Source organism: Ambystoma mexicanum, chromosome 13 (assembly GCF_040938575.1).
Source record: "Ambystoma mexicanum isolate Mex_15411 chromosome 13, UKY_AmexF1_1, whole genome shotgun sequence".
NCBI lineage: Eukaryota > Metazoa > Chordata > Amphibia > Caudata > Ambystomatidae > Ambystoma > Ambystoma mexicanum.
The window spans coordinates 738,164,191-738,190,507 of NC_090938.1; the positions used below are offsets into that span (position 1 = coordinate 738,164,191).

At 48.6% G+C, this 26,317-nt stretch overlaps 1 protein-coding gene across 1 annotated transcript in view; it reads left to right on the forward strand.

The window, feature by feature from the left end:
- The first annotated feature begins 14,906 nt into the window (after positions 1 to 14,906).
- The window catches only part of SLC44A4 (solute carrier family 44 member 4), a 322,971-nt gene continuing 311,560 nt past the window's right edge, over positions 14,907 to 26,317 (forward strand). The window contains exon 1 of the mRNA XM_069635013.1: positions 14,907 to 15,076. Coding sequence (XP_069491114.1) covers positions 15,040 to 15,076 — 37 coding nt within the window. The 5' untranslated portion in view covers positions 14,907 to 15,039. The remainder of the gene's footprint in view (positions 15,077 to 26,317) is intronic.

Sequence of the window (26,317 nt, forward strand, 5' to 3'; positions counted from 1 at the left end):
TTCTCTAATAACAGGTCAAGGCTAGTTACTACTTTCTCTGGCCATCATAGTTTTTTTTCCCCCGTATACACTGTACAAAATGAATCCTTGTATTTATCCACTTTTGAGCCCTTTAGCGGCTCCCATCTCCATTCGGTTTCCAGTTTATGATCGCTCACCTCTGTTTTTGTCACACAAAAATTCATTACATCAGGCCAGAGATGCATACTTACATAGATATAATTGATAACCGATTTACTGTCACCTTTTTGCCATGTCGGAGCCGGGGGTATATCAGATTGGAAGGCTCCATTAAGGATTATCAGACCTCTATCTTTTACGAAGGAGTCCCATCTTTTCCATCTATTTTTATTTTTACTACCCACCATACTCGATCAGTTTATATTCAAAACGCCCGCCACTACAATTCCCCTTATCTTTGGGTCCAACACCACAAGATCTAGAATATTATTTAGATCTTTAAAGGAGGAGTCATGCGACATGGCAATGGGGTTCCAGTATGTATTCCCAAGAGCATAACCCTCAAAACCAGCCGTTAATTTCACCAACATCATGTAGCTATTTGGAATGGCCCAGAGCTCAGAGCTTAAGCCTCTGCCCCTTTTCACGGCTATCAGAAGTCCTGACATCGGACGACCCATTTGAGGTTTCACTGCAGGGTTTAGATGTAAGTCATGGTTATCCCATATTGGGACATCTGTGAGCCATGTCTCCTGTAGGAATACAATATCATATTTACACAGCTCATTCTTGCCATTATTTATAAGGTGGGAAAAACCCCTGGTGTTCCAGCTTACCATTGACAACAACTCCTCCCGCCCCCCCAACCTCACACTAGTTCTGTCCAGAGGCCTTAGACCTCGAGCCATGGGGAGGACCCTCATGTGTTGTATTCAGTAACGGCTCAACCACAAATCCCAATGCAAACAACTCATCCTTAGCCTGCCAGGGTACATTTTGTACTACTCTGGACTTGAACCACAAAATTACTGAATTCAAATTAGATCGAACAGGGAACTCCACTAATGACAAGTCCGATGAAACTATATCCTGTAGTTGGTGAATCTCTGAGAAGATTGCCATCACCGCCCTCCTATTGAGAACATACTGCGTACAAGGAGGACTTCTGCATGATAACCTCAGGGGAAACGATGAGGGCAGGTTTCTCGTAGGCGGTTTAAGTTGGGTACTTTTGATCTGCTTACCCCTAGCCTGCATGGGCGTTTCATCTATACTCGATGGGGGACCCTGCAATCTCTTGAGGGCACTTTCAATCAAAGAGATGATCGGCCCCGTTATTTGTGTAAAATCCCCAATATTATCTTTCTGGGCCGGGTTGCCTAGGGGTTGATCTGCCAGGCCAGACACTTGAGTGTTTCGCTTCCACGGTCCTGTCAGGGACACTAGGGGGAGCTCTTACCTGGTTTACTTTTTCTAAACTCAGATTACGCGGTTGAAATTGCTCAACACCCACAGCTCTTTCCAAGGATTACTTTTGCCACTGTCGGCCTTTTCAAATGCGCTCACCACACTCGGTTTATCAGGTGGCAATAGTATAGTGTGTGATGCTTTTGCCATATAGGCATCTACTGCTTTCCTGATCTCTGCGCGATGAGCGTTGAGGGCAAGATCCTTGGCTTCCAGCTCCAACGAAGGTTTAGAAGGGGGATTTACCGAGTTGGCCTCCTGGGAAATCGACTTTTCATGTACACTATTGTCCGAGATAGCCAACTCCCCCACTAGATCGTCTAAGGGCGGATAGTGCAGGGCATGGAGGGGACGAAAATTTCTTCGATCAAGAGCTCGAGCTAAGTATTTTTGCTTAATAGCCTCAGATGCCGCTATGGTAGTGCGTTTAGGTAGTGAAATTACCTTAAAAAAGTGTTTGACCGATGATTTTCCTATCGTTTTGCGGGTCTGCTGGTTTTTTGGTAATTTCTTCTCAGGTATTTTAAGGGGCTGTTTTCCTTGCTTGCTTTTTTGTTTATCGAGGGATGTAACTACTTCAGGCGTTTTAGCTTTTGGCTGTTCCCCCAGGGTTTCCTCAGTGGGTGATTGTAGCATTTTTAAGCTATCTTCTCCTTGGGCCAACTGCCCCCCACCCCCTCTCGTGGATACATACATAACATCATCAAAATACGGAATCACTGATTCAACCACATTTGTTTTTACGGTCACATTTGTAACATGATTCTCTCCTGGATTATTCTCAGCAGGCGTATCTGTTTGAGCCGCTACGGTGATCATTTGAGGTTTCAATTCCCTTGCTGCAACCGAGAAGTCCCGGATTTTGGCTAAGGCAGCCTCATTCAGGACTTGCCCTTTCATCATTTTTTCCATACATTTACTCTGGAGGGTTAGTTTCTGTTCACATGCTAACAGATTACTTGACATTGTGGTTAAAGCAAGGTTGTTGTTTGTTTCCCCAATCAGGGCCGGCCTTAGAGAGTGGCAGCCCGGGCGACTGCCCGGTGTGCCATTAACCCCCTGCCACGCCAGCTTGGGGGAATCTTTCAAGGTCTCCCCCAAGCTGGTGTGGTGGGAGAAGGCGTGGCAGGCGCCCTATTGTAATTAAATGTGCCCGCTCTCGGGGGCGGGGTGCATTAAATAACAATAGGGCACTGATGCATTTGCATCAGTGCCTATTGAAAATGTTAGTAGCCACCGACCAACCGCAATCGTGATAGGCTCTTCTCTAATTGTACCTCCTCGTACCCAGGTGTCTGACCTTTTGTCCCCTTTATTTGCACATGCTGCATGTGTTTTACTAATTGGAATCAGAGATCTCAAAAGGCTGGTCCGCCATGTTTGAATCAGTCAGCCGTGTGAGGGAAGCCGGCCGACCCAGGTTCCTACTTCACAACTGCTTTTTCCTATTGGTGCAGTCCTCGTGCATGGCGTCAGCGGGCGTCCTTCTGCTGCAGGCTGTAGTCTGTGCAGCCAGCATTCTGCTTATATGGGGCTTGGCCCGCCCCTTTATTTTGTTGCCCTTTTGCAGGCTTTCCCTGCGCTTTCGGCGCGCTTGGACTTATCCCTCCCCCTAACCCAGGTAGGAGGCAGGAGGAGGAATACCCTGCCCCGGTTATCGGGGTGCCTCCTCCATCTTGTTCTGTCTTTCCGTCGTCACCTTCATGCTCTACATGTTTTCCTTTGTTGCTGTAGGATATCCATAAGGCTCCTGTGTGCGTTCCATGTTAGGTCTTGCACCTGCCGGTACTGTTTACAACTCCTGCTCCACACTGGAACCAGAAACTGGGCCTGAAGTGCTAAGAAAATCAACTGCTTTTGTTCTCTGAATATAAGCCCTTGCTGGGGCTAATCTTCCTCTGGTTTGCTACCTGTGCTGCCTGTATTATTGTTTTTTTATACTGTGCCAGTTCACCACCCAGTCGTCTCAAAGCGCATAACCATTGTCCGTGTTAAAGAGCACTCTGTTCCACACCAGGCATTACAGAGCATTAATCTGCTGGAAATCATCAACAGGAAAATATGTGTCTAATAAAAGATTACCAGAGTGTGTTTTGACTGTAAAGGTGTGTTACTAATTAAACAAGTATAAATTAATGAAAGAAGAATAGAAACAAAGTATACTAAGGTGTATATGCAAGGTTTGGATAAGTGAGGGACTCGAGATGTGCTTCGGCAGTCTTAAGTATTTTGTGGTCAACTTTTGTTCTAGGTAAAGTCAAGCTAGGTTGGCTGCCCAAAGGCCTGGGTACCATAGTCCCAAGAGTATCCGTTACATATGTAGAGATATAATTGTGACCTTGCTCCTCCTCCTTCTTCATATGACATATCTCGGCTGGACGAGATGAGGTGTTGTTCCTGACGCAGGAAACCTGCTGCACCCGTGCTGACCTGCACAGTGGTGGACTGGTGGTGCTCTGATGGATCCCCTATTTACCACCTTCAAGGGGTTGCATCCCTTAGTGGGTGTGTTCCTCTGACCCCTATTTTCCCTAGTTACTCTCAGTAGGCGATGGACAGATGACTTTGCCAGAGCCTCAAGAGTAGGGGTGAGTGAGCTTTTCGCCCACGAAGCAATAGTGCGGAATTAGGAATGGATTCCGCTTCTGCCGGATCCTTGAAATCTGCATTACTTTTCTGCCACCACTGAAATTTTGCCCAGTTTTCTGCGGTTTTGCGTGTTGTTTCGTTCCCGTGTTAGTTTTGTGTAGGACAACGAGAAACTATGCACAGGTTTTTTTTTTGGTTGATCCGTGCTTGTTTCGTGCAGCGACATGAGAACCGTTGCACGTTTTTTCAATTTGTGAGCGGTTCACGCAGCGACACGCGAAACTTCATGCAGGGTTTTTTTATCAGTACTAGTTTCGTGCAACGACACCAGAAACTTTGCTTTTCTTCGCTCTGTGCTAGTTTCGCACAGAGACACTCGAAACTTTGCGCAGCTTTTTTGTTTGAGTCGTTCTAGATTTGCCTTTTGGCACAGGAAACTTCAAGCTGCTCTTTTTTTGATTCATACTAGGTTTGCACAGCTGCATGAGAAACTTTGTGCTGCACTTTTTGATTTGTGCTACGTTCACCCATAGGCACAAGAAACTTTGCGCGGCTCGTTTCGGGTTGCAAGGCGACATGAGAAACCTCTGTTGTGTTTCCATTTTGTATTGCGATACATGAAGCTTGTTAGGTCTTGAGACTCTGGGTGCAGTGGTATCGAGAAAAAGGCATTTTTGAGGTCAATCACGGTGAACCATGTAGCCTCGGCTGGAATGCCGCAGAGTATTGTGGCCGATTAGCCGCTACTGGGTATTCTGTTTCCACAATGTGGTTGGGAGGTCTCAAATCTTGTATAAAATGCCATGAACCCCTGTTTGCCTTGCAGACAGGGTACACAGCAGTATTGCAAGGGGACTCTTTCAATGAGGGCACTTATCGTCTCATAAATGCCCTCATCTGCTTCATTCGACAGTGGGTACTGTCTAACTCTAGGCAGGATTGCTCCTTTCTTCAGTTTTATTTTCACTCCCCCTATGCTTTTAATGCACCCTATGTCATAGGGACTTGTTGTCCATAGTGAAGTTGGTACCTTTGCTAAGTCTTCCTCACAGAAGGGGGGTGGTGCTGGGAGGGATGCTTCTAATGCCATTGCCATTTTCTGGGCCACTTATGTGTATGTTGAACGTAGCCAAAGGTACACACTCATCCCCAACATCATCTCACTCGTTCCCTTTTCTTGTGAAAAAAGTTCCTCATCAGATACTTGCGTCAATCTACACCCCTTTGCTAGTGCTATTACTGCCCTCCATGCCTTCCCTTCATTGTCTAGGGCGTGTACTACAATGCAATCTTCTTGTGCCACTATTCCTTTTATGTCTATCAACACAAACATTCCTTCCTTCTCCTCTGCGAGCTTCTCTGGCCTAAAAAGGTACTCACCTGGTCTTCTCCACACTTTCTCTGCGATCCCTGGTAGCCATGCCAATGCCATGTCTGTCCCGTACTGAAACACTTCGGGGTGTCCAGGCTCCCCCTGCACACTTTTGCCACAATATGCCTGAAGTATTTGCCTTGCTGTGAGCATGTGTATGCTTGGTGTGGAGCACACTATACCTTTGTCTAAGAAGGAGATGGTCATGTTCAATCTACTCATTATGTCCCACCCCAGGATATTTACAGGCGCATGTTTAGAGTATTGTAGGGGTAGTGATAGGTCATCATCTCCAATAGATAAGGAGATGTTATCAGAGAATGGAACCACTTCTCGAGCCCCAGAAAATCCTTGAATGTTCATGGCACCACCTGACAAAGTGTATTTCCCCACCCGTGCGCATGACCTGATGAGCCCGTATCAACCAGAAAGAAAAAAGTCTGGTCACCTATCGCCACCTTTATGTGATGTACCTCCACAGGGTTAGGTGTTCCCGACAGGATGGGACACAACAAGGTAGTCTATGGGCTGTCCTATTGCGGGTATAAGGAATGTCTGTTGCCAGTGCATGGGTTGTGCCCCATTATTGTTACCCCTCCCATACTTGTCACTGGCACTACCGCCGTCGTGTCCATTGGTTGCTGTAAATCGTCCTGTAATTGTGTCAGTTGCTGTGCTATTTGTGCGTTTTGCTGTTGCGTTTGCTGCTGTTGTGGTTGTAATATCCCTGATACTATTTGGGGTTGTGCCTGTGGCTGGGGTATGTTTTACTATTGTACCATTGGCTGTTCCACTGCTTGTTGGTAGTACCCATTCTGGCCGCCTTGGTGGGTCTATTGCCCTTGCTCAGCCCACCATTGTTGTAGTGCTCTGTGTCTGCACGTGCGAGAAATATGGCCTAACTGTCTGCAGGTCCAGCAATGTGGTGGTTCTCGCGCTTGCCATGGGAATCCTCCTCCAGCCTCCCCTTGGTCTTGTAATCCCAGTTGCGGATAGCCCCGGAACCCCCCTCCGGGATGGTGTGCTTGTGGGACAAAGCCCCACCCCCTTGTGTAATCTCCCCTTCCTCTAGAATTTTGCTGGTACCCGCCCATACCCATGTATTCCCCCCCATTGGTGGTTGGTACTGCTGAGCTGTGTTATAGTGTGGCAGCTGCTGTGGCAGCTGTTGTTGGGGTTGGGACACTATCTGAGTTGGTGGTGCAGGGCTGGTTATTACTGCTCCCTCTAAAGCGTATTTTGACAACTTCTTCTGCACTAATTCAGCATTGTCCGCTTTTCTATCCTCTGCCTCCTGTTACATCTTTTCCTTCCATAATCTACAATTGTGTACTATTGTTAGTTGTATTTCTGACCATGCTTTTGCCTCCATTCCCACTGATTTCTTCAGTTGCCTCTACACCAGTTCTGGCAACCCTTGTATTAAGATGTGACAGAAGATGGCTATTGTTTTGTCCCACGGCTCTCGCGTTTCGAGGCACCAAAGCTCTTGAATCTCTTGAATGTAGCTAACAGGATCTTCATCGTCATGCATCTTGTGTGACATGACTGCCCCAATGTCTGAAGTGTCAGGGTATTGTGTCCTTAGTGCTTGCCATACTGCATGCCTGCAATTCTCTAATGGGGACCCATCATGTGTTGTGTTTCATGTTGTAACCCTGGGAACCCCGCCCTCTTCCAGATGTCATCTGCTGCGCCACCCAGTATGGATACTAGCAGCCCTTTCACGTCCCCCAGTGCCAGCCTGTGCCCCGCTGTCTGTTTTTCCATTTCTTATATCCATTTCTCTGCTCTTCCACTGAGGGATGGCAATCTGTTCTTAATGTGTTCCCTGCGTGAGTGCTTCCAGGGTATAAATCGTGGCCTGGTTCCCCCTCTCTCTAATAATGACATCTGTGAATATTCAGTCCTTTCTTCCGGTGACCGTCTATACTGCCGTATCTGTATAGGTCCTTTCCCATCTTCCATGTCTGCTCCGATGTCGGTGAGGTCTATATTGTGTGACCGGCGTGGGACATCCCGTGTGCCCGCCCCGCTGACATGTGTGTCCCCTGTTGTGGTTTACCGCTGCCCCATCTAATCAGAGCACGGGGAGGTCTCGGAGCCTATTTGTGTAGGGTGTGTGCGGTGCTACTGCTGCTGCCATGTCCTCAGTCATTTTGTCAGTGTGCTGTCCTCCACTCTTTTCATCTTGAGTCCTGCATTCCCATGAGACTCGTGTGCCTGTTTGTATAATGTAAAGTTTGCTTAGCCCTTCCTTTCCTACATCATTGCTATCTTCGTCTTCCTCATTACAGAATCCGTCTGAGAATGTCAATTTACGTGGGAGTGGGTAATGCACCGTTATGCTTTCGAGATCAATATATGTAAAATTAGCCGCATTCATTTCTCCTCTTCCTGTTGCGCTCTGTCCTACAGACTCTGTCTGGTGCACCCTGGCCCTTCCCATGCTTCTCTCTGTGTGTCCCTTCGGTACCCATCGGAGCTGTTGCTCTTCCCGTTCTACCTCGTCCACATGTGCCCGATCTAGTTCTTCCATTACTTCTTTGCTTACCTTTCGTAGCGCTTCTTCGTCTTTCTGATTCCACACTCCCCCTACCAGGGCTAACCTTAGCTCCTCAGCCTGCTTTCCTCGTACTTATGTGTGCTTTCCAACAATATCTTCCGTCTCCAGAATGCCATTTCTCATTCAGCCTCAACCCTTTCCTTTTCTTGTACTCTACGCCCCTTTGCTTCCGTACACACCTTGCCCTTTCATCCCGTCGTTGTCCTCTCCATCATCTCTCTCTGCTCCTTCTCCATTAATTCCTCACGTTCTCTGCTTTCTCACTCCGTCTTCTCCTGCCTTTCTAATTCTAACTGCACTTCCTGTTCCTGTTTCTTTCTAGTTGTTTCACTAACATGTTCCTTTTCTCCTTCAACTCCGCTATTCTTGCCTTCCCTCATCCTCTTCTCGTAACTGCTCCTCACCTGCATCCTTTCCCCAACTCTAAGTCCTCTATTGCTTTTGTTGCCCCTTTGGGTTCTCCCGTGGTTGTCCTTTGTAACTTCAATAGTACATGTGCTGCTATCCATTCATCTGGGCCTATCCCTGTAAATTCGTTCTCCACCTGCCTCAGCTCTCTCTCATCAGTGCCTGGGCTAACTGCCTCTGCCCGTGGGGTGCGTGTGTTCGGGGCGTACAGTGGTAGCTTGTACATAGGATTTGAATAGCCCCCTGCTGTGGTTAATTCACGGGGCTCCGTAGCTTCCTTTAGCTCCCGAATCAGGCATAATCCCTGCTCCTCCTCCTCATCCGCATCGTCTGAGACAATGCTGGGAGGTGCAGGGGGCGGAGCACAGGAGTCCCCTACCTCGTCCTTTACCTCCTGTATGCTCAACATATAAGGGTAATACCCCTGAAACATTCGCCACAGCTCAAATATGTCCATGCAGTTTGCTAACATCTTCCCCTTGTATGTGTTGTATAGGTATGTAAGTAGTGATTGTAGTACATCCTTCGAGAAACTACCATTAGGCCATGGTACCATTTTTTTTCCCAACCGTGCCCTTAGTCCATTCTACATTGTATTTGACTATTCTGTCTTTATAAATGGTCAGTGTCTTACAAATGTGCTGGATTGGGGTCAGCGCAGTCCCATGGGCCCCGTATGGTGCTCCTCCCCGTGGTACATCATTGCCTTTACTTGTAGTTTTACCTGACCTCAAATTGAGGGTTTTGACTTCCTGTTGTCAGAATAAGGGTAGAAAATGTATTTATTAGGCAGTTCAACGTTCAATTAGCATTACGTGCGGCCCTTAACAGCCACACTTCTTGCAAGGCGTACTCTCGTACCACCCCGCCTTTACAGAGCTGCCACGATCCGGCACGCACCCTCAATGTCTACAGTCCCCTGCGGCCTTATACCTTACGCGGCGTATCCCGCCTCCAATGGTGTTGCTGCCACCCGGCACACTCCTCAATGTGTCCGGCCTCCTGCTACCATACACCAGTGCAGTGTACTCTGGTACCGCCTCACCTTTACTGGGCTGATGCCGCTCGGCATGCCCTTTGATCATGTGCTGGTGCTGTCCACGCACACCTGCTAATTCCCCTGCTCGGTAGTTTCAGCGCCGAGTTGTGAGCCCTGCGCTCGCTGATCACACAATGTCCTATGAAATGACCTATGGGTGACGTCACCAAGCTAACCCTTCACAATGAATACTTCATGCACCTATTATACACAGACCCCTGCCATTTTAATTCCACATATAAAAATCCATGATCCCCACAGCTGTCTTGCCAACCCCCCGGGAGTGAGCATAGGTCATCAACCAACTCTTTTTGTAATTGAACTGCATCCGTCGCCTGACGTGTGATACGCTTCCTACCCCAGAAACTTAACCAGTCAACTACCTTCCGCAATCTTATGATAGCCACAGCTAACTTGTATGGGAATATGACATCTATTTACTGAGCTAAAACACTCAATTAACAGGAAAACCACATCTATTCACAAAACGACAACGTCGATTCATAGGAAAACCATGCCCCTACACGTGTGTTCACTGTTCAGATCTGTCGCCGCAACAATCCTTCAGTCACCTGGGGACCCGTTGTCCTGCCTTCAAAACGCTCACCAGCACAAGAAGGAACTACTTCCACTCCGTTCCCTACACTCGTACACATGCCAACCACCGCCTCGGTACCAAACGTTATGACAATGTTATACCACCCTCCACCCTAGTTACGCATCCTCCCCCCACCCGTACAATAGGTTGTTGCTAGTTGTGTGGACCACACTTACTTTAGGTACAAGTCTGCAGGCGTCGCTCGGCTGCTAGCTCCCCTCCCACTTGGCTCGTCTCGCTTCTACTGGACCGCGTGTGGACACTCGTCACCCGCGGGCAGGATGATTTTTTAAGTCAACTCCCGACGGCCAATCTCCAGTTGCGCTGTCCGGTTGTGTTGCAATTTCGTGAGGGTCTTGCATTCCTCTGAGGTCCAACGGTGGAGGGGGCCACACCCTGCCGAGCTGACGTCACAAACGAACTCACTGGGGTCTCAGGAGTGCATCTCAGCAGTGCCACCAACTTGTAATTTCTGGGCTCGGCAGAGCCGTACCTAGGGTCCGCGCACCTCCAGCTCACAGAAGGCCCCAACTTCTTGTCCCAAAGAAGTCGAGGTCCACACAAGGAACAAAGGGTTACTGCTGTTTTATTATAGCAAACAGGCAGGGATAACACGCATGGAGCAAAATCCAGTCCAGCCACATCTCATCGATTTTGGGCTTGCAGGCCACTTTTGTACAGTTGTGACCTCACATTCAGCGTCACCCATCATAATCCATCCCTGAACCTAACGCCACCCTGGGTTGGCTCACAGAGTGGTAGGTCCAGCATAGGGAGATATAGGGCGCAAGATTATTGGTGGCCAATGTGTCAGGTGGTGTACTTGGATTGTCCCTAAAAATTGCTAATGTTACATTAGAAACCCTGATGATTGGCTGGAGATTCCGGCCACCAGCCCCGAATCTCCAGTATCCTCATTGGTCAGGCCGCTGTCCCCCAAGCCTGGGACTACCGTTGTGCCCAGCCCTCAAGACACCTGCTTTCATACAATGTGTATCAACAAGGTGTGACTATGTGACAGTGTGTAACAATTGGAGGTCTTACTAGTGCCATGTGAGAGGTCCAGTCCCAGCGCATGTTGTAGATAGATTGTTGCAATTTTGTTGCAAGTTCAGTCCCAGATGTGAGACGACTGCATCTTCTCAGCTTCCAGGCCTTGGCATCCTGTCAGGTCGGCTGGATCACGAGTAAGGAGACCACTGGTGCGGCTGAATTACTTTGATTTGTATTGTAGTTTGGAATATATATCTATAGTTGCACAGATGTTGGTCTTTTACTGGACGAGCGGCATGATAACCGTCTTCTTCCTTGTTCACGTGTGTTTCCCGACTTCAGAATGGTGCCGCGGTCATGTGTTAAGTTTGTTCACGTGATCGCATCCGCCATTTTGAAATGGGAAAGTTTGTGTAATTAAGCTTGCTCGTACGTTGGTGTGTGATGTTTAGCTTAATTTTCAAGAAACCTTTTTTTCTCTCGAGAGAACTACTTCTTTTTAAGAAGGTGTAAGGGGAAAAGGCCTAGCAACGCTGTGTGTATTTTAATTCTGAATTGTCATTCGAAACAGCCGTAAACCTAGGCCAGTTCGTTTGTGATCACGTGATGTATTTAGTCATGTGATTTATACTGTATTCTTTCATACAATATTAATGGGTGCAAAAAATGTTTTTTAATAAGATTTTTTAGAGAAATTGGAATGATAGGACTATGATGAACGAGAGGGTAAGGATTGGAAGAACGAGGACCAAGGACTATGATGAAGGGGAATAGGGAGGGTAAGTATAATTATATTTGGTTTTTTAAAATGCGCTTAATACCTAATACCAAAATACTAGCCAATTCTCCTCTGAACAAGAGTACCAACAGCAACCCCAGACACGTGTTTTGGTCTGGTTGAACATCATCAGTAAGGTGTAGCTGTGCCTCTCTAAGAATAGTGAGCAAGGGGTCCACGTCTGGATTCCCCTAGTAACTTAGGGGTTGCTGTTGGTACTCTTGTTCAGAGGAGAATTGCCCAGCATTTTGGTGCTGGACTGCCCCTGGGCAGGACAAAGACTGATATGTTTGGGATATTTCTTCTCTGTGAAAGATAGTGAGCTAAAGACTCTGGGTAAGTCTCTCGTAACCAGGACTAATGTCTGGCAGAGAGACTCCCAGGACCCCCCTTGTTAATTTGGGATATGTGGGTGGGCATGAAGTCTTAGGAAGGAGATGTGGGTGTGACTCCTTAGGAGGGAGATGTTGGTGGCCATATATTTTTAGGGGGGAGATGTGGGTGGACATGATTCTAAGGAGGGAGATGTGGGTGGACATGAAGTCTTAGGAGGGAGATGTTGACATGACTCCTTAGGAGTGAGGTGTGGGTCAGTATATATTTTTAGGAGGGAGGAGGGTTGGCATGATTGCTTAGGAAGGATATGTAGGCAGGCATGACTTTTTTCAGGAGGGAGATGTGGGTGGGCATGACTTTTAGGAGAGAGAGGTGGGCGGGCATGACGTTTTAGGAAGGAGATGTGGGCATGACTCCTTGGGAGGGAGATGTGGGTGGGCATGAAGTCTTAGGAGGGATTTGTGGGCATAATTCCTTAAGAAGGAGATGTGGGTGGGTATGATTCCTTTTGAGGGAGATGTGAGCAGGCATTACTTCTTAGGAGGGAGATGTGGGCAATACTATTTTGGAGGACTATTTGGGGGGAGCAAGGCTCCTCAGGAGGGAGATGTTGGTCGGTATGAAATCTTAGGAAGGGGATGTGGGTGGGCATGAAGTCTTACGGGGGAGATGTGGGTGAGTATGACTGCTTAGGAGGGAGATGTGGGCATGACTTCTTAGGATTGAGATGTGGGCATGACCCCTTAGGACGGAGATGCGGGTGGGCATGACTTCTTAGGAGGGAGATGTGGGCATGACTTCTTAGGATTGAGATGTGGGCATGACCCCTTAGGACGGAGATGCGGGTGGGCATGACTTCTTAGGAGGGAGATGTGGGCATGACGTCTTAGGATTGAGATGTAGGTGGGCATATATTTTTGGGAGGGATATTTGGGTGGGCATTACTTTTTAGGAGGGAGATGTGGGTGGGCATGAATTCTTAGAAGGGAGATGTGGGCATCACTTCTTGGGAGGCACCGCTGGGCATGACTTCTTAGCGAGAAGAGGGAGAATGCTCTTATAAGTGGGTGCTCCATCCTGAGACGGAATGGTGAGGGGTACCCAGCGCTCTCAAGTTACCTGTGGTCGTCAGTGGGAATGCCATCCAGTCCAGTTAATGTCCCTTTGGGTTCTGGGATGTGTATGTTTTTCGTTCCTGGTTGAAACTTGGGGAAACTACAAGTTCCAGAATCCCAAACAAGGAAAGGCCTTCTCGGGTATGGCCCCAGGAAACTAGAAAGGTCTGGTGTACTTCTTCAGACACAATACGAGGGGCAGATAAGGGGGGGGGGGGGTCCTCTCACTAGAGAGTTGAGGGGCGGTGCCACCTGGGAAGGGGAAATGCTGCTGTGTCCTTTATGGAAGGAAGCGTGGGCTCGGCCTCCCGTAAGATAGAGACAAAGTCGGAAGACCCCTTTGGGAGCAGGAAAAGGGTGGCCGTGTCCATACTAGGAGGGGAGGGTAAGGGGCGGGCATGTTCATACTATGAGGGGAAGGTAAGGGGCGGGCGTGTTCCTCCTAGGAGGGAAAGGTAAGGGGTGGCCGTGTTCATTTTGGGAGGGGAGGGTGAGGGCGGGCATGTTCATACTAAGAGGGGAAGGTAACTGGTGGGCGTGTTCATACTAGGGGTGAAAGGTAAGGGGTGGGCGTGTTCCTACTAAGAGGGGAAGGTAAGGGGCGGGCGTGTTCATACTAGTAGGGAAAGGTAAGGGGCGGGAGTGTTCATACTAGGAGTGAAAGGTAAGGGGTGGGCGTGTTCATACTAGGAGGGAAAGGTAAGGGGCGGGCGTGTTCATACTAGGAGGGAAAGGTAAGGGGCGGGCGTGTTCCTACTATGAGGGAAAGGTAAGGGGCGGGCGTGTTCATACTAAGGTGAAGGTAAGGGGTGGGCGTGTACATACTAGGAGTGAAAGGTAAAGGGCGGGAGTGTTCATACTAGGAGTGAAAGGTAAGGGGTGGGCATGTTCATACTAGGAGGGAAAGGTCAGGGGCGGGCGTGTTCATACTTTGAGGGAAAGGTAAGGGGCGGGCGTGTTCATACTGGGAGGGAAAGGTGAGGTGTGGGCGTGTTCATACTAGGAGGGGAAGGTAATGCGTGGGCGTGTTCATACTAGGAGGGGAAGGTAATGCGTGGACGTGTTCATACTATGAGGGAAAGGTAAGGGGTGGACGTGTTCATACTATGAGGGAAAGGTAAGGGGTGTACGTGTAACGTGTTCATACTATGAGGGAAAGGTAAGGGGCGGGCGTGTTCATACTATGTGGGAAAGGTAAGGGGAGGGCGTGTTCATACTAGGAAGGAAAGGTATGGTGTGGGCGTGTTTATACTAGGAGGTGAAGGTAAGGAGTGGGCGTATTCATACTAGGAGGGAAAGGTAAGGTGTGGGCGTGTAGGTGTGGGCGAGGTCTCTCGAGAGGGTGAAGTAAGCCTGCCTTCCACGCTATGAGAGAGATGTTTGTTGTGGGCGTCACCTTTAAGAGATCCGTAAGGTGTGGGCGCGGCTGATTGGGGAAGGGCATGGAGTGTGTGGGCCCTCTGAGCTGCAGGTGTGGCGTGGGCGTGGCCTCTCTGCGGGCGCCAGTGCTTGAGTTGCGCTGTTTCCTTAGCTTCCCGCAGCAGGTGTGTAGAGGGGGCGTGGCTTGCCTGGAGCAGGTGTTCGGAGAGGCGTGGCCTTCCCATGGCAGGTGTTCGCAGGGGCGTGGCCTTCCCGTGGCAGGTGCTGTGAGTGGGCGCGGCCTCCCGTGACGTCGGGCAGGTTCCACTCTGACAGGTGAGCAGAGGGAGGATTCCAGGAGAACCGTTTCAGCCTCAGACAGAGCAAGAGGGGGCGGAAGAGCCGGAGCCCCCCAAACCCGACCCCCATCCCAGGGGCCCCCCGGAGGCACGCCAGCCATGGGCAAGAAGAAGGAGGAGAGCTCGGAGCCCTATGGTGAGTGCAGGGGCCCCTCAAGGGGGTGCTACCTCTCCTCGGGTCACCCCTACCCGCAGAGTGCAGCCCTTAGGGAGTGGCATCCCCCGAGCGACCGTCAGACACCCAGAGCTCACTCCAGGCTGCGAGACTGACAGCACCCCCCCAGAGACTGCCACACACCAGCGAGATGGGTATCTCTTCCCAAGAGACTGTCACTCACTGAGAGGAAAAGTGTCCACGAGAGACTGACGCCCACGGAAATATGCCCTCTCACCGGACAGACAACTCCACAAACGTGGGCAGACCCTGTCACCACTAATGCAATGATCCCCCCCCCCCCCCGACTGACGCCCCATGGCCCCCTCCACCCACGGTGTTCACGAGGAGCAATTCAAGCTCATACATTGGCAAGACTATCCAAAGATGCATAAAACAAGGAGCACATGATAAAATCAGGAGTGTAATGAGAAAATAATGAGCACGTGTGGCAATGGTACCTTTTTGATTTGGGCAGTAACTCCCGTGCTTTCGAATAAAAGCGAGCCTCGGGTCGCCAGGGAGAGCTTGCGTGACTGCACGCCTTTGGGGGAGTTGCCGCCGTGAGATGGCCCCTCTTGGTGTGTATTGATGGGAAATCGATCGATATTCTGTTTTGCGAGGAAAGTAGGGCTGCGTGCGTTCTGGGGAAGTCTGAGGAGGAGTGATGGTAACAGTTGTACGATTTGAGGGTTTATGTATCACATTTTGGAGATGTAAGGGCGCCTGTGAACCTTTTGTTGGGATTAGTGGGTACTGTGGACATTTTTTGCAGTATTTGGCCCACTTTGGAGCTATTCAGGGGACGCTGCGTTGATTTTGGTGAGAACTCGGTCCAAATGATGACCTACGTGTTTGCCATTTAGAAGGGAAACTTTGCTCGCTTCCGGGAGACTTACGATGGTTCAAACAGTTTATTACAAATAGAGACCCCCATAGTCTGAGCTGGGAGAGAAGTTAGGCCGAGTAATAAAAGAATTAGAACGAGCTGTACCCAGTACATAACACGGCACTCTCCTTTCTTTGGCTCGAGATCTCTCTGTCTCTCACTCTTCCTCCGTGGGTGAGAGTTGCATTCTCCGGTCCACGTTTGCTAGAGCCACCCCAGCCGTTGCTGACAGTAGTAGCACGCCCAGAGAAAAAACACAGAGCTCTTGTGGGGAGGGACGGCTGCGTTTTCTTTTTAGCAGAAGGCCAGAAGCAGCGAAGGGTACCCACCCTTGCCAAGGAGGGGTCCGGACTGGTATTAGGAGACCTACAGTGTCATTGTGTGTATCCTGCAGGAATGTCACTATCACAGAGAGGACACGTAGTCCATAAGGGCGTGAAAGGGAGGCGGATAGGCTGAGTAGCGGGCAAGGGGGTTTTGGACAGGCTCTGGTGAGGGACCCGAGGAGCAGGTTGCAGGCTCCACAAATGTGTTTAGTTTCCATGTTTCGTTCACTATTAGTGTGTGGTTGTGCATACTGTACTAAAAGCGCTGGTTCGGTGACCCAAAGTGGTGTGTGTTCTCTGCAGTAGAGGATCTTTAAAAAACGGATTATTTGTGTTAACATTGTAAACTGATTATTTTAAATATTTTGGGAAAGGGGTGTAAAAGGAGAGTAATGAATGATTGCTTCAGTGTATATCCAGATTTTTTTGAAGTCACAAGAAATATGCACATGTCTTGCTGAGCAAAGAACATGATCAAAACCTAAAATGACCATATGCATTAAGTCATAATGGGTGATCGTTCCAAGAGGGACAGTTTGATACACTCACATTGTCCTCTTTTGAGAAAAGCGATGAGGGCAAAGAGCAACAACAAGGAGGGCAAAGAGCAACAACGAAAGTTCCTGGCTGCTTTGCATAAAGTCAGACATTATTTTGGGAACATAATTATGCATTTGTAAATAGGGTTGTATGTTTGAATCGCTAAGTACATAATGGGCTTGCTGCTCATCTCCTTGTTCACAACATCCAGACCAGTGTTTTTAGCCATGAACCATATATACACATTTGAGCCGCCTCCTGTTATGGATGTGAGCATGAAATGACTGCGGCATCTGAGGCGTGGGAGACTTGTGCACTTTTAGTGCAGCATTGCATGCCCGGTCCCCGATGCACATATAGGCCCAGAAACGTTCTCAGTATATGAGCTTTGCCTGAAATCCCAATTGGCTCCAGAGGGAGTAACATCTGGAAATGCGGGGTACAACTACAGATAAAGGCATGAGTTCTAAGCTGTCATTGCCTATGGCCCCCCAAGCTCTCCTGGGTTTGGCCTCAACCCAGGGCCCCCACTCTCACTCCCATTGCCCACACCAAACTTCCTTGCCTTTCCGGGCTCAGAGACTACCCCCACCCACATTGTGCTATGGCTCTCCCCAGCAAGCCACTGACCACCATGCTGCACCAGCCATGGAAATGTAGGAGGGGCTCCACTTGGACCTCTGTTTTCCATCTCCATGGCATCCACTTTTGGTTGGGCTATTAGATGGCACTGGCACCACCTATAAACTGAAACTAGTGCATCAGAGTACAGCTAGGGAGAAATGGCATATGGGGGGGGGGGACACACAGCTTGTAGGTGGTGTTTGGCTATTTGCCCACCCATGGACTACACATGGCCTTGCTAACCCCTATGGCCATTCCCACCCAGTTTCTGACCCTCCCCACCCAAAACACCTCCTCATGGGGAACTCTTTGAGCTCGCTTTAATCAAACCTTGCCATCAAACTATGCACTCAAAATGCCTGCCGATGTTTTTTCAAAGCAGTCTTCTGAGAGTTATTGACTTAATTGGAGTTGTAAACCCGCTAATGGTGTAATACAAATGTTTGAACAAGGTCAAGCACTCTGCGTGTCCTTCACTGAAGTACTGTTAAAAACAAGCATTGTCAAAGCCAACATTTTTTGCTTGCGTATTCAGCCTTTTCCAGGCACTCCAAATAGAAGCCCAGGAACTCGCACCTACCAACAATGGCCAGTTAATACCACTATGACAGTGCCTGCACAAAAGCCCAAACTGTTGGCATTGCCAATGCTTGTTCTGCAATGACTCCAGGGGTCGCGCGGCAGCCATGGCCATTTTAATAATGCTTTCATTGCTCTTAGCACCCTGGCATTTTTGCCCCGAGTGCTAATAGAAATAATCAGCTGTCCCAACTGTTTACTGGATGGAATCATCCTAGAGCTATGTTGGCATTTCTATATTGAAAATAGTAAACTCCCAATCTCTTTCACTTAATGGCTCTGTGACTGTCCTCTGTTGTGGAATTTACCCTGCCTGGTGCCCACCGTGATTCCGAACCGTCTGCTTTTCTTCTTACTTGTGAAAATGGAAAATGCAGAAATATTGATGAATTGTGGGTCGTTGCCTTTGGCTTCCTAGGTCGTCTCGCCCTCCCTTGCGTTGGGAGGAGGCGGGGAAGAGGGCTGAGAGTTTTGCTACTTTCTCTTCTCCATGCATTTTTTTAGGGAAACGAGAGCTCAGTTTCTTGTTCCTCTGGGAACCCAAAGCTGCAAACCTTTTTGCAGCAGGGCAGGTTTTCCTGCTCCTCCCTTCACAGGTTCTGGAGAGCCATCTGCATCACACAGGAGGGGCCGGGCAGTGTATTTTCAGAGATGGAAACATCACTACCTTGCTTTTCGCCCAATATCTGAGGTAGAGTAGAGCGGTCTTGTGCGCGTCTTCTGCCCAGTCTTGTCCACAGTGCCTGGCGGCCATTACCCTCACAGTTGCCACCGGAAAGCGCCACTTGCCTCAACCTACGCAGAGCAGGGAGTGGGCTTGGTTTACCCTTTCATCTCACAAGGAAAGATCCCTGGTGAGAGGCCAAGCTTCGAATGGGCGCAGAAACTAAATTGCCTCTCTTAAACCCCAGAGCAAGCGGTCATAACACTTTGCGCACATCTTGGCACCTGCCTTTTACACATCCTGGTTTTCAAAGGAATTTTACCGTAAGGATTAAAGAAATCTGCTCTTGATGTGTCACCGGAACCTAAAGTGAACTCGAGCGTGCTGGGTTCTGGGAGTGAACTCTGTCTGGTGCTTTCCAGTTCTAAAATTAACCCGAGTTGGGCTGCATTCCCTAGCATTGCACCGGGAACAACTTCGTGGAATTTGGTTGAAAGAACTAGAGCAATTTGGAGTGACTCTACTGTACTGTAGCGGAACTAGGCAATTTGAGCAGGCCATGGTGCCGCACCTTCTAAGGGTGGAAAGGGACCAGCGGGACACCCAACCCACAGTCTGTCCCTGGGCGGGGAGCTCTCATTGTGGCAGGGGCCATGGAAACGTTTACACCGGCTTAGACAAAGAAACAACCCCGGACGCGAAGAATGAGCTGACGGGCTCAGCCCTGCCATTGGGCAGAAGCGGGAAAATCAGGTTTGTTGCAGATGGCCTTCAGGTCGCACCATGGGTTGAGGCACCTGCTGCAGAGATCTGTTTCAGGTATATTACAACCTACTATTGTGATGCGACCAACATCACCTATCATCTTTGCGGCTCGTCTAATTGATTAGACGAGCCGCAAGTCTGTTGAGTAATATGGCTTCTGTTATAAAACTTTGTAAGGCGTTTGGGAGCTTTGTAGAGGCAGCTTTCCTTCCGAAATCAGGAAAATATGGTTACGCAGCATCAAAGGTCACTAGACGACCTCTTGTGAGAGGATCGGAAGGTTGCGGGCTCCTCCCCTGGAGTGCCGGCTTTGTAGGTTTGCAATAAACTCTGGCAGCCCGCCAAAGGAAGGGGGCTATGGTCTTTTTGAAATGCACTGATCTAGGCCCCCACAGATCGAATGTGAACGCCCGGGGAGTGGGGTATGTGGGCAGAGGGTGTCCCCTAAACTGGACACTCCACACGTCCTAGACATGCTGACAAGTGCTGATGGGTATTCCGAGAAATCTTCGGTTCGGGAAAAACAGAATGCATGTTTACTGCGCATTCGGCATTTACAAAAATACTGAATCCGATTTTACCGAATGAGGGGAGCAGGGGATGTGTGGGGGCATATCCCCTGCCCCCCCTGTTCAGTAAAATGGGATTTTGGAGGTTGCGGGGGTTGTACCCTGCTTCCATTACATGGATGGCAGGGGACAATAAAGCCCCACCCCAAAAAAAGGACCCTGCAGCGCTTGTTCCGACCCCCGTTGGGAATAGGGAACTGACGTCGCAGGGGAGGAAGGAGTCGCGGCACGGGCAAGAAGTGTGACGCGGAAAGGTTCATTTTCAGATTCGACATTTTCATCGTCGAAATTTGGGGCCGCCCAGTGCTGTGCCTCCTCAACGTGCGTGCATGGCCGCATGTAATGGGCGGCCGGCCACATGCATACTAGCCTCTTAGGTGTCTGTGTGGGTCAGGCAATGCCAGGCAACTAGTCTTCACAACTCTACTGGTGCCACCCTCCCCTTACCTCTTTACCCCGCACACCCTCCCCCCTTGGTTCAGCAGGGACAGATCACTGATAAAGAGCCCCCTCCGCTCCTGGGGGTTTTAGTTATGCACATGAAGCGCCAGGGGTTTATGGTCTTTCCATCTAAGGCCATTGCATCCAATGCCATTCCATCAAAAAAAAATCCAGCCAAAAACTTCGCATCTAATGCATTTGTTTGCCCAACCCCTGTTTTTTTTTTACCCTTTATAATGCACCTAAACAAAAATTAACCCTTTACCCCCCAAAAATATGCATTAGATGCAAAGTTTTTAGATGGAAAAAATTCGATGGAATGGCATTAGATGGAGAGAGCAGGTACCAGCGCCAGGCATTACGTTTTGTCAGTTTCTGCGCCTTAATCTTATGGATGTTTCCGTGTATTGTGCAGCTGCGAGGCGGTTAGATTTCGAAGGCAGAGGTATTTGATGACAAACAGGACGGCCACACCTTTGTTTTGCCAGAGCCGTCATCAGGGTAGCACTCGGGCATTGTATTGGCTCTGGCACTAGTGGACAAACTGGCTTACAGTCGCAAAGGGGGAGCTTTTGTGGTAAAGAAGTGTTGCAAGTTATGCATGTGAAAGAAAATGTGTTCAGTAACACTGGTCAGAGCTAGCAGCTGCCCCGTGAAATAACTCCTAAAACGGCCCCGGTTTGGCCAACAAAAAGGGAGCCACGTTAGGATTCTGGCCTTGCACTTTCGGCGTCGCCCAACTGCCCGCTAGACCAGTCTGAGACTGGCCACCATGAGGAGGATAGCTCAGTGGCAACGTGCTCGCCTTGGAAGCAACATGACATGAAGCAACACAGGTTCGATCCCCGGGCCCGCGCATGGAAACCTCTGGGTATTTTAGCGCATTATAAATATACAACCAAGACAACAACAACAAATTCTGTAACAGCGCCTTGATGCCCCCGGGCTGTGTGAGCGCTTTCAAAATGCAAAAAAAAAAAAGTGCAGTGATAGGGCTGCCAGAGCCTGTAGTGTAGCAGGCCTGCTCATGCAGTCAGGGAGCAATCGCCAGCCGGGGAGGGAGTTATCGCCACAGAAATCAGGAGAAATACATGTCCCTCTAGAATTGCATTGGGTCTACAAATATTTTAGGCGGGAGAAAGTAAAAAAGAACTTTTTTCATTGAAAAATTGGGAGTGTCCTGCCTAAATCGCATGCGTTACAATCCTGAATGATTCCAGGAAAGGGGCACACGCCGCGCACTCACAGGAAGGCCATGTACTAAGCAACTACTGTGGCGGCCCTGGGATTGGCACTCGAGGCGCTAAAGGCACCAAAAGCCACATAGTTACCAGCATGAGCCAATCTGTAGGTACTTTTTCAGGCCTGGTTTTTCTGTTGCATTGTGGGACTTGTAGTCTGGGTCGTATACTAGGGAAAGAACTACAAGTCCTAGAATGCAGTGAATAAAACCACTGCTAGGCAAGCTACTACAGATTGAAATGGGTCATGTTGGCACCTATGCCCAAGACGCCCCATTGCAGGGATCGCTTCCAATCTGTAGGTGCTTATCCAGTCCTGTTCCCCCCCCCCAAAGCATTCTGGGACTTGCAGTCCGAGTTTTATAACAGGACTCGATGAGCACCTACAGAATGTAATGGATCTTGTTGGGTGGGAATCATGCGATCGTGATGACCCACCGGCCAGCACCCCAGAGAAACAGCTATACACATTAAAATATAAGTGCACTAGCGTTCCATGCACCACACCCAGCACAGGAAGCTGCCAAGGCACTTCCTCGTAATGCCCAAAGGGCGGCAGCCCCCACCAGTTGATTTATGGTCCCGCACTTCCGGCAGGGGCTGCATTTCCCTGCGGAGTTCGGTCGCGCGTGTCAGTGCGCTTCCGGTGTTGCCAGGGCACCGCCTGTAGAGTGGATAATCTGTGTGACTCCACTGCCCCTCATCCTTGCAATTGGGGCGGATTTGTTTGGTAACGGTTTCCATGGGTAAAGCAAATAAAGGTGTCACCCGCCCCCTCCTGGAGCCTGGCATCCACATTCTTCGCCACACGTGACTGATTTCGGGTTTTTGTATGCTCTCGTCGCCACATGGGCGCTTCAGAGCACTTTTAGGGGAGGGGCTAGCCTACAAAGTTATTATAACAATGTGCCCGTAGTAGGTGCACAGCCCACCAGCCCTCTGACGTGGGGGGAAAAGCTGGAGCGGAGATCTCGTGCTTTCCAGCAGCAACAGCTGATATCTGTGTTTATGGGGTCAGTGTGTACAGCACTACCCTGCAAGTTTGGGCTTTTGTGCAGGCACGGGAGAGGCATTTGCCAGGCACTGTCCTAGTGGTATTAACTGGTCATCGATGGTATCAACTGCAAAATCGTGCAAGTACCTGGGCATCTAATAGCAGGGCCTTACAAATGGTTAATACTTCTACACAAGCTAAAATTGCTGGCTTGGCCAATGCTTGCATTTAACAGGACTTCAGTAATATGATAGTATAGGATATTTATAAGGCGCTTAATAGGTTTCTAAGCGCAGACCGGGGATTGACCTGTGTGGCTCTGTGTCTGTCGTCTTGCTTCCAAGGCAAGCCCGTTTCCGCTGAGTTATCCTCCCAAGAGAGTGGAGAACACACATAGTAGTTATACAAATTGAGTGGTGGAAGGAAGACCCCAGTAAGATATTTTATTACACCAGTAGCAGGCTTACAGCTCCAATTAAGTCATTTACTCTCACAAGGTGGATTTGAAAAAACCCTGGCAGGCATTTTGAGCACAAAGTTTGATCTTAAGGCTAGATAAATAGAGCTAACTCATCGAGATCCCAGTAGGAGGTGGGTGGAAATGGCCACAGGGATTAGCATTGCCATGGATGGGTAAATAACCTAACAACATATAGAAGCTTTTTGTGCCTCCTTACATGCCATTTCTCCCCAGCTGTACTATAATGCAGTACTTTTGGCTTATGGGCGGTGCAAGCACCACCTGATTGCCCAAACTAAAAAGTGTGGGTGGAAGAGTGCAAGGAAGCAAAGCAAGATGAACCACTTGCGTCTGACGCGTGGGGGCCTAGATCTCTCCTTCCAAACTACCTTATGTAAGGAGGTTGGAGTACAAAAGAGATAATAGGTGGCGGTGTCTACTTTTTAGGAAACAGCACTTTCCACGTAATCATTTTCATGCCCGTATTTAAGGAGAAAGCAAAACTACAAGTCACAAAATGCAAAATGCAGTTGCCAAACGCCAGGGCTGGATAAAAGAGATGGACGGCGATATTGCGCGACTGTCTTCACCTGTTTGGTGCCTTACACGTCAACTATACACATCTCATCGGACCACTTAGTGAAACTTAAAGCATTGCTAGAGTTACATTCTCTCTCTAAAGCCTTCATGTCAAGTGTAAATATAACCATAACATATGGTGGATGGAATGTTTAGAATTCATCTTAAACACTGGCCTTCCCTCTAGGCAATCTTCCCCCTACCATTTTGTTTCGGTCCCCTTCATCATTGCAGAAGCGGACCAGTCGTATTAGAACTGTCACCAATAGCAGAGGAGCAGGCCAGGTTGAACTGCTAGGACATAAGCAACCAAACACATCTGGCGGCCTTGTTGGGCCTCACCAGTGGGTGACGCTTGGTTTCCTATGTAGGGAGCCATGGCCCCAAATCTGGGCATACCCTAAAGTTTTTTTTTAAATTACTTAACATTGTTTGTTTGCCCATGGAAGTTTGAAGGACCATGTTGGGCCTAACAAAATTTAAACTTGTGACGTAGAGTTCACCTACTTCTCTGCAGCAGGCCGGCAACCAACTACGCTATGTTACCGCCATTGTCTTGCAGGTTATACTGCATACTGCTGTAAGTGAAGACGGAACACTAGTCCATGTTTGAATAATGCGTGGAGGTATGACAACATCTCACATAGTTACTTATGGGTAATCAGTGGAGATCATGCATTTTAACACACAACACACCTGTTTTCCTTCCTTGCATTGGATAATGTCCCGTGGAACACGACCGAGATGGATTTTTACGCCAGCCAGTTTTTGGATTGCCTTCTAATCACGGGAAAGAAGTGCATTAACCGGTTGTGCTATTTTGCCCTTTTAGAGTTAACCCAGCTGTTTCTATAGAGTTTCCTTTTGTCAGGTTCATATACCATGCTCTTTGGTGATTTGCAAGCCCGCTTCATTAAACACAGTTCTAGTTCAGCTTTCAGAGACCAGTAAGCAGAAAGTATTGACTTAAGATAGGATGGGCGCAACTGCATTCTACTGACTTCATTTCAATCTGCAGAACAAGGAAGACATTCTCACTTCCTGTATTAACCAAACTATATTCCTGGGCCTAGTCATCATTTTTAGTTAATTTTTCCTTAGAGCTAAAATGTAGGATCTGTCAGAATTGTTTTCCTGTGTGCACTGTGCACAAAGACTTGCCTACGCTTGGTGTAATAGACTACAGTGCTGCTCGTTTCATACTGTATTAATAGTACAGTGCTACCTTATAGACAGTCAAAAGAATTACACGTCCTGTGGTAGCGGCCGTGTGGTTATAGTTAAGTTGCTCAACCCATGGAAGAGCACCTTTTGGGGGATTTATAACTTGCCCCCCCCCCCCACAACCCCTGGACGGATCCTCCCCAAAATTTCCAGAAAAAGTATATGTCCCCTTGGATTGATTCTGCAAAGTTTGGTGTGGTTTTTTCCACATGGGCAAAGCTATAGGGAGGGTCCCAAAATGTGTGGTTTTCCTCATAGATGCAATGGAAAAAGATGTTTGCTCCCACCTACAGCCCAAACCGCTGGATGGATTTTCACCAAATTTGCGGCAGGAGCGGCGGCTTGGTCCCAAAAAGCGTGCTTTTGTAAATTTTGTGTAAATCCGTCCAACAGTTCTTTTTAAAACAGCCAAAGAGTAGGTTTGATATCTGGGTCCGGTCTGCGGACTCACTCCCCTGCTCAGTCTGCGGACCCCCCCCCCCACCCCCTGGGCCAATCAGGGGGCGGCGTGATGTCCATGGACATCTGACGCACCTGCTGATTGGATGGTGAACAACATGATCTGTGTCAGATATTTTTAAACGTCGCCATGTTTGATTTGCGGACAGCTGCAGTTGCTGCGGGCCTCGCGGTAAAAACGTGTTAAAATACGCAACATTGCACTTACCGAACTAATGAAACAATATCTGTGGAGGTGAGGGGTATAGCCGCCATAAAAAGACCAAAAAAACAGGGAGGTTTTTCTTCTACGAAGTCCGCGAACATGTCAGATATTCGGGGGCTTCCATGCATATTTTTGTATTACAGAGTTGGTGAAAAACATTTTTTGGACGGCTTATAACTTTGGCGCCACTCAATGAAACTGCGTGAAACTGTGTGATATCATTCTAGACTTGACTTTCAGTGGTTCTATAAAGTTGGATTCTGTTTTTCCAAGAGGGAACAAGAGATTTTAGTTATGTCCTGCAGTAGGTTGGTGGTCAGTGCAGGCAAGCGTTAACAATGTCCTTACTATTTTTGTATATATAGTTATTGTATACAGTTTTTATAGACATTGTATTACCCCCTCTTTTACTTTTCTCTACTTTTCTGCAACCCTAACCTTCTAGTTGTGGCTTCAGTTACCACCATCACTGGGTCTCCCCCATGATCTCCCTTTCTCATCATTGCCACTTACCCTTTACCTTATCTTTACACTCACTACACACACATTTGTTTTGGATTTGTATTAGTACTTTCAAATGTTGTTTAATGAGTTATATCTTGAAATATTTTGATGCATTATAGAAATAAACTAACATTCAAGTTCCACTTTGAACACAATTCAA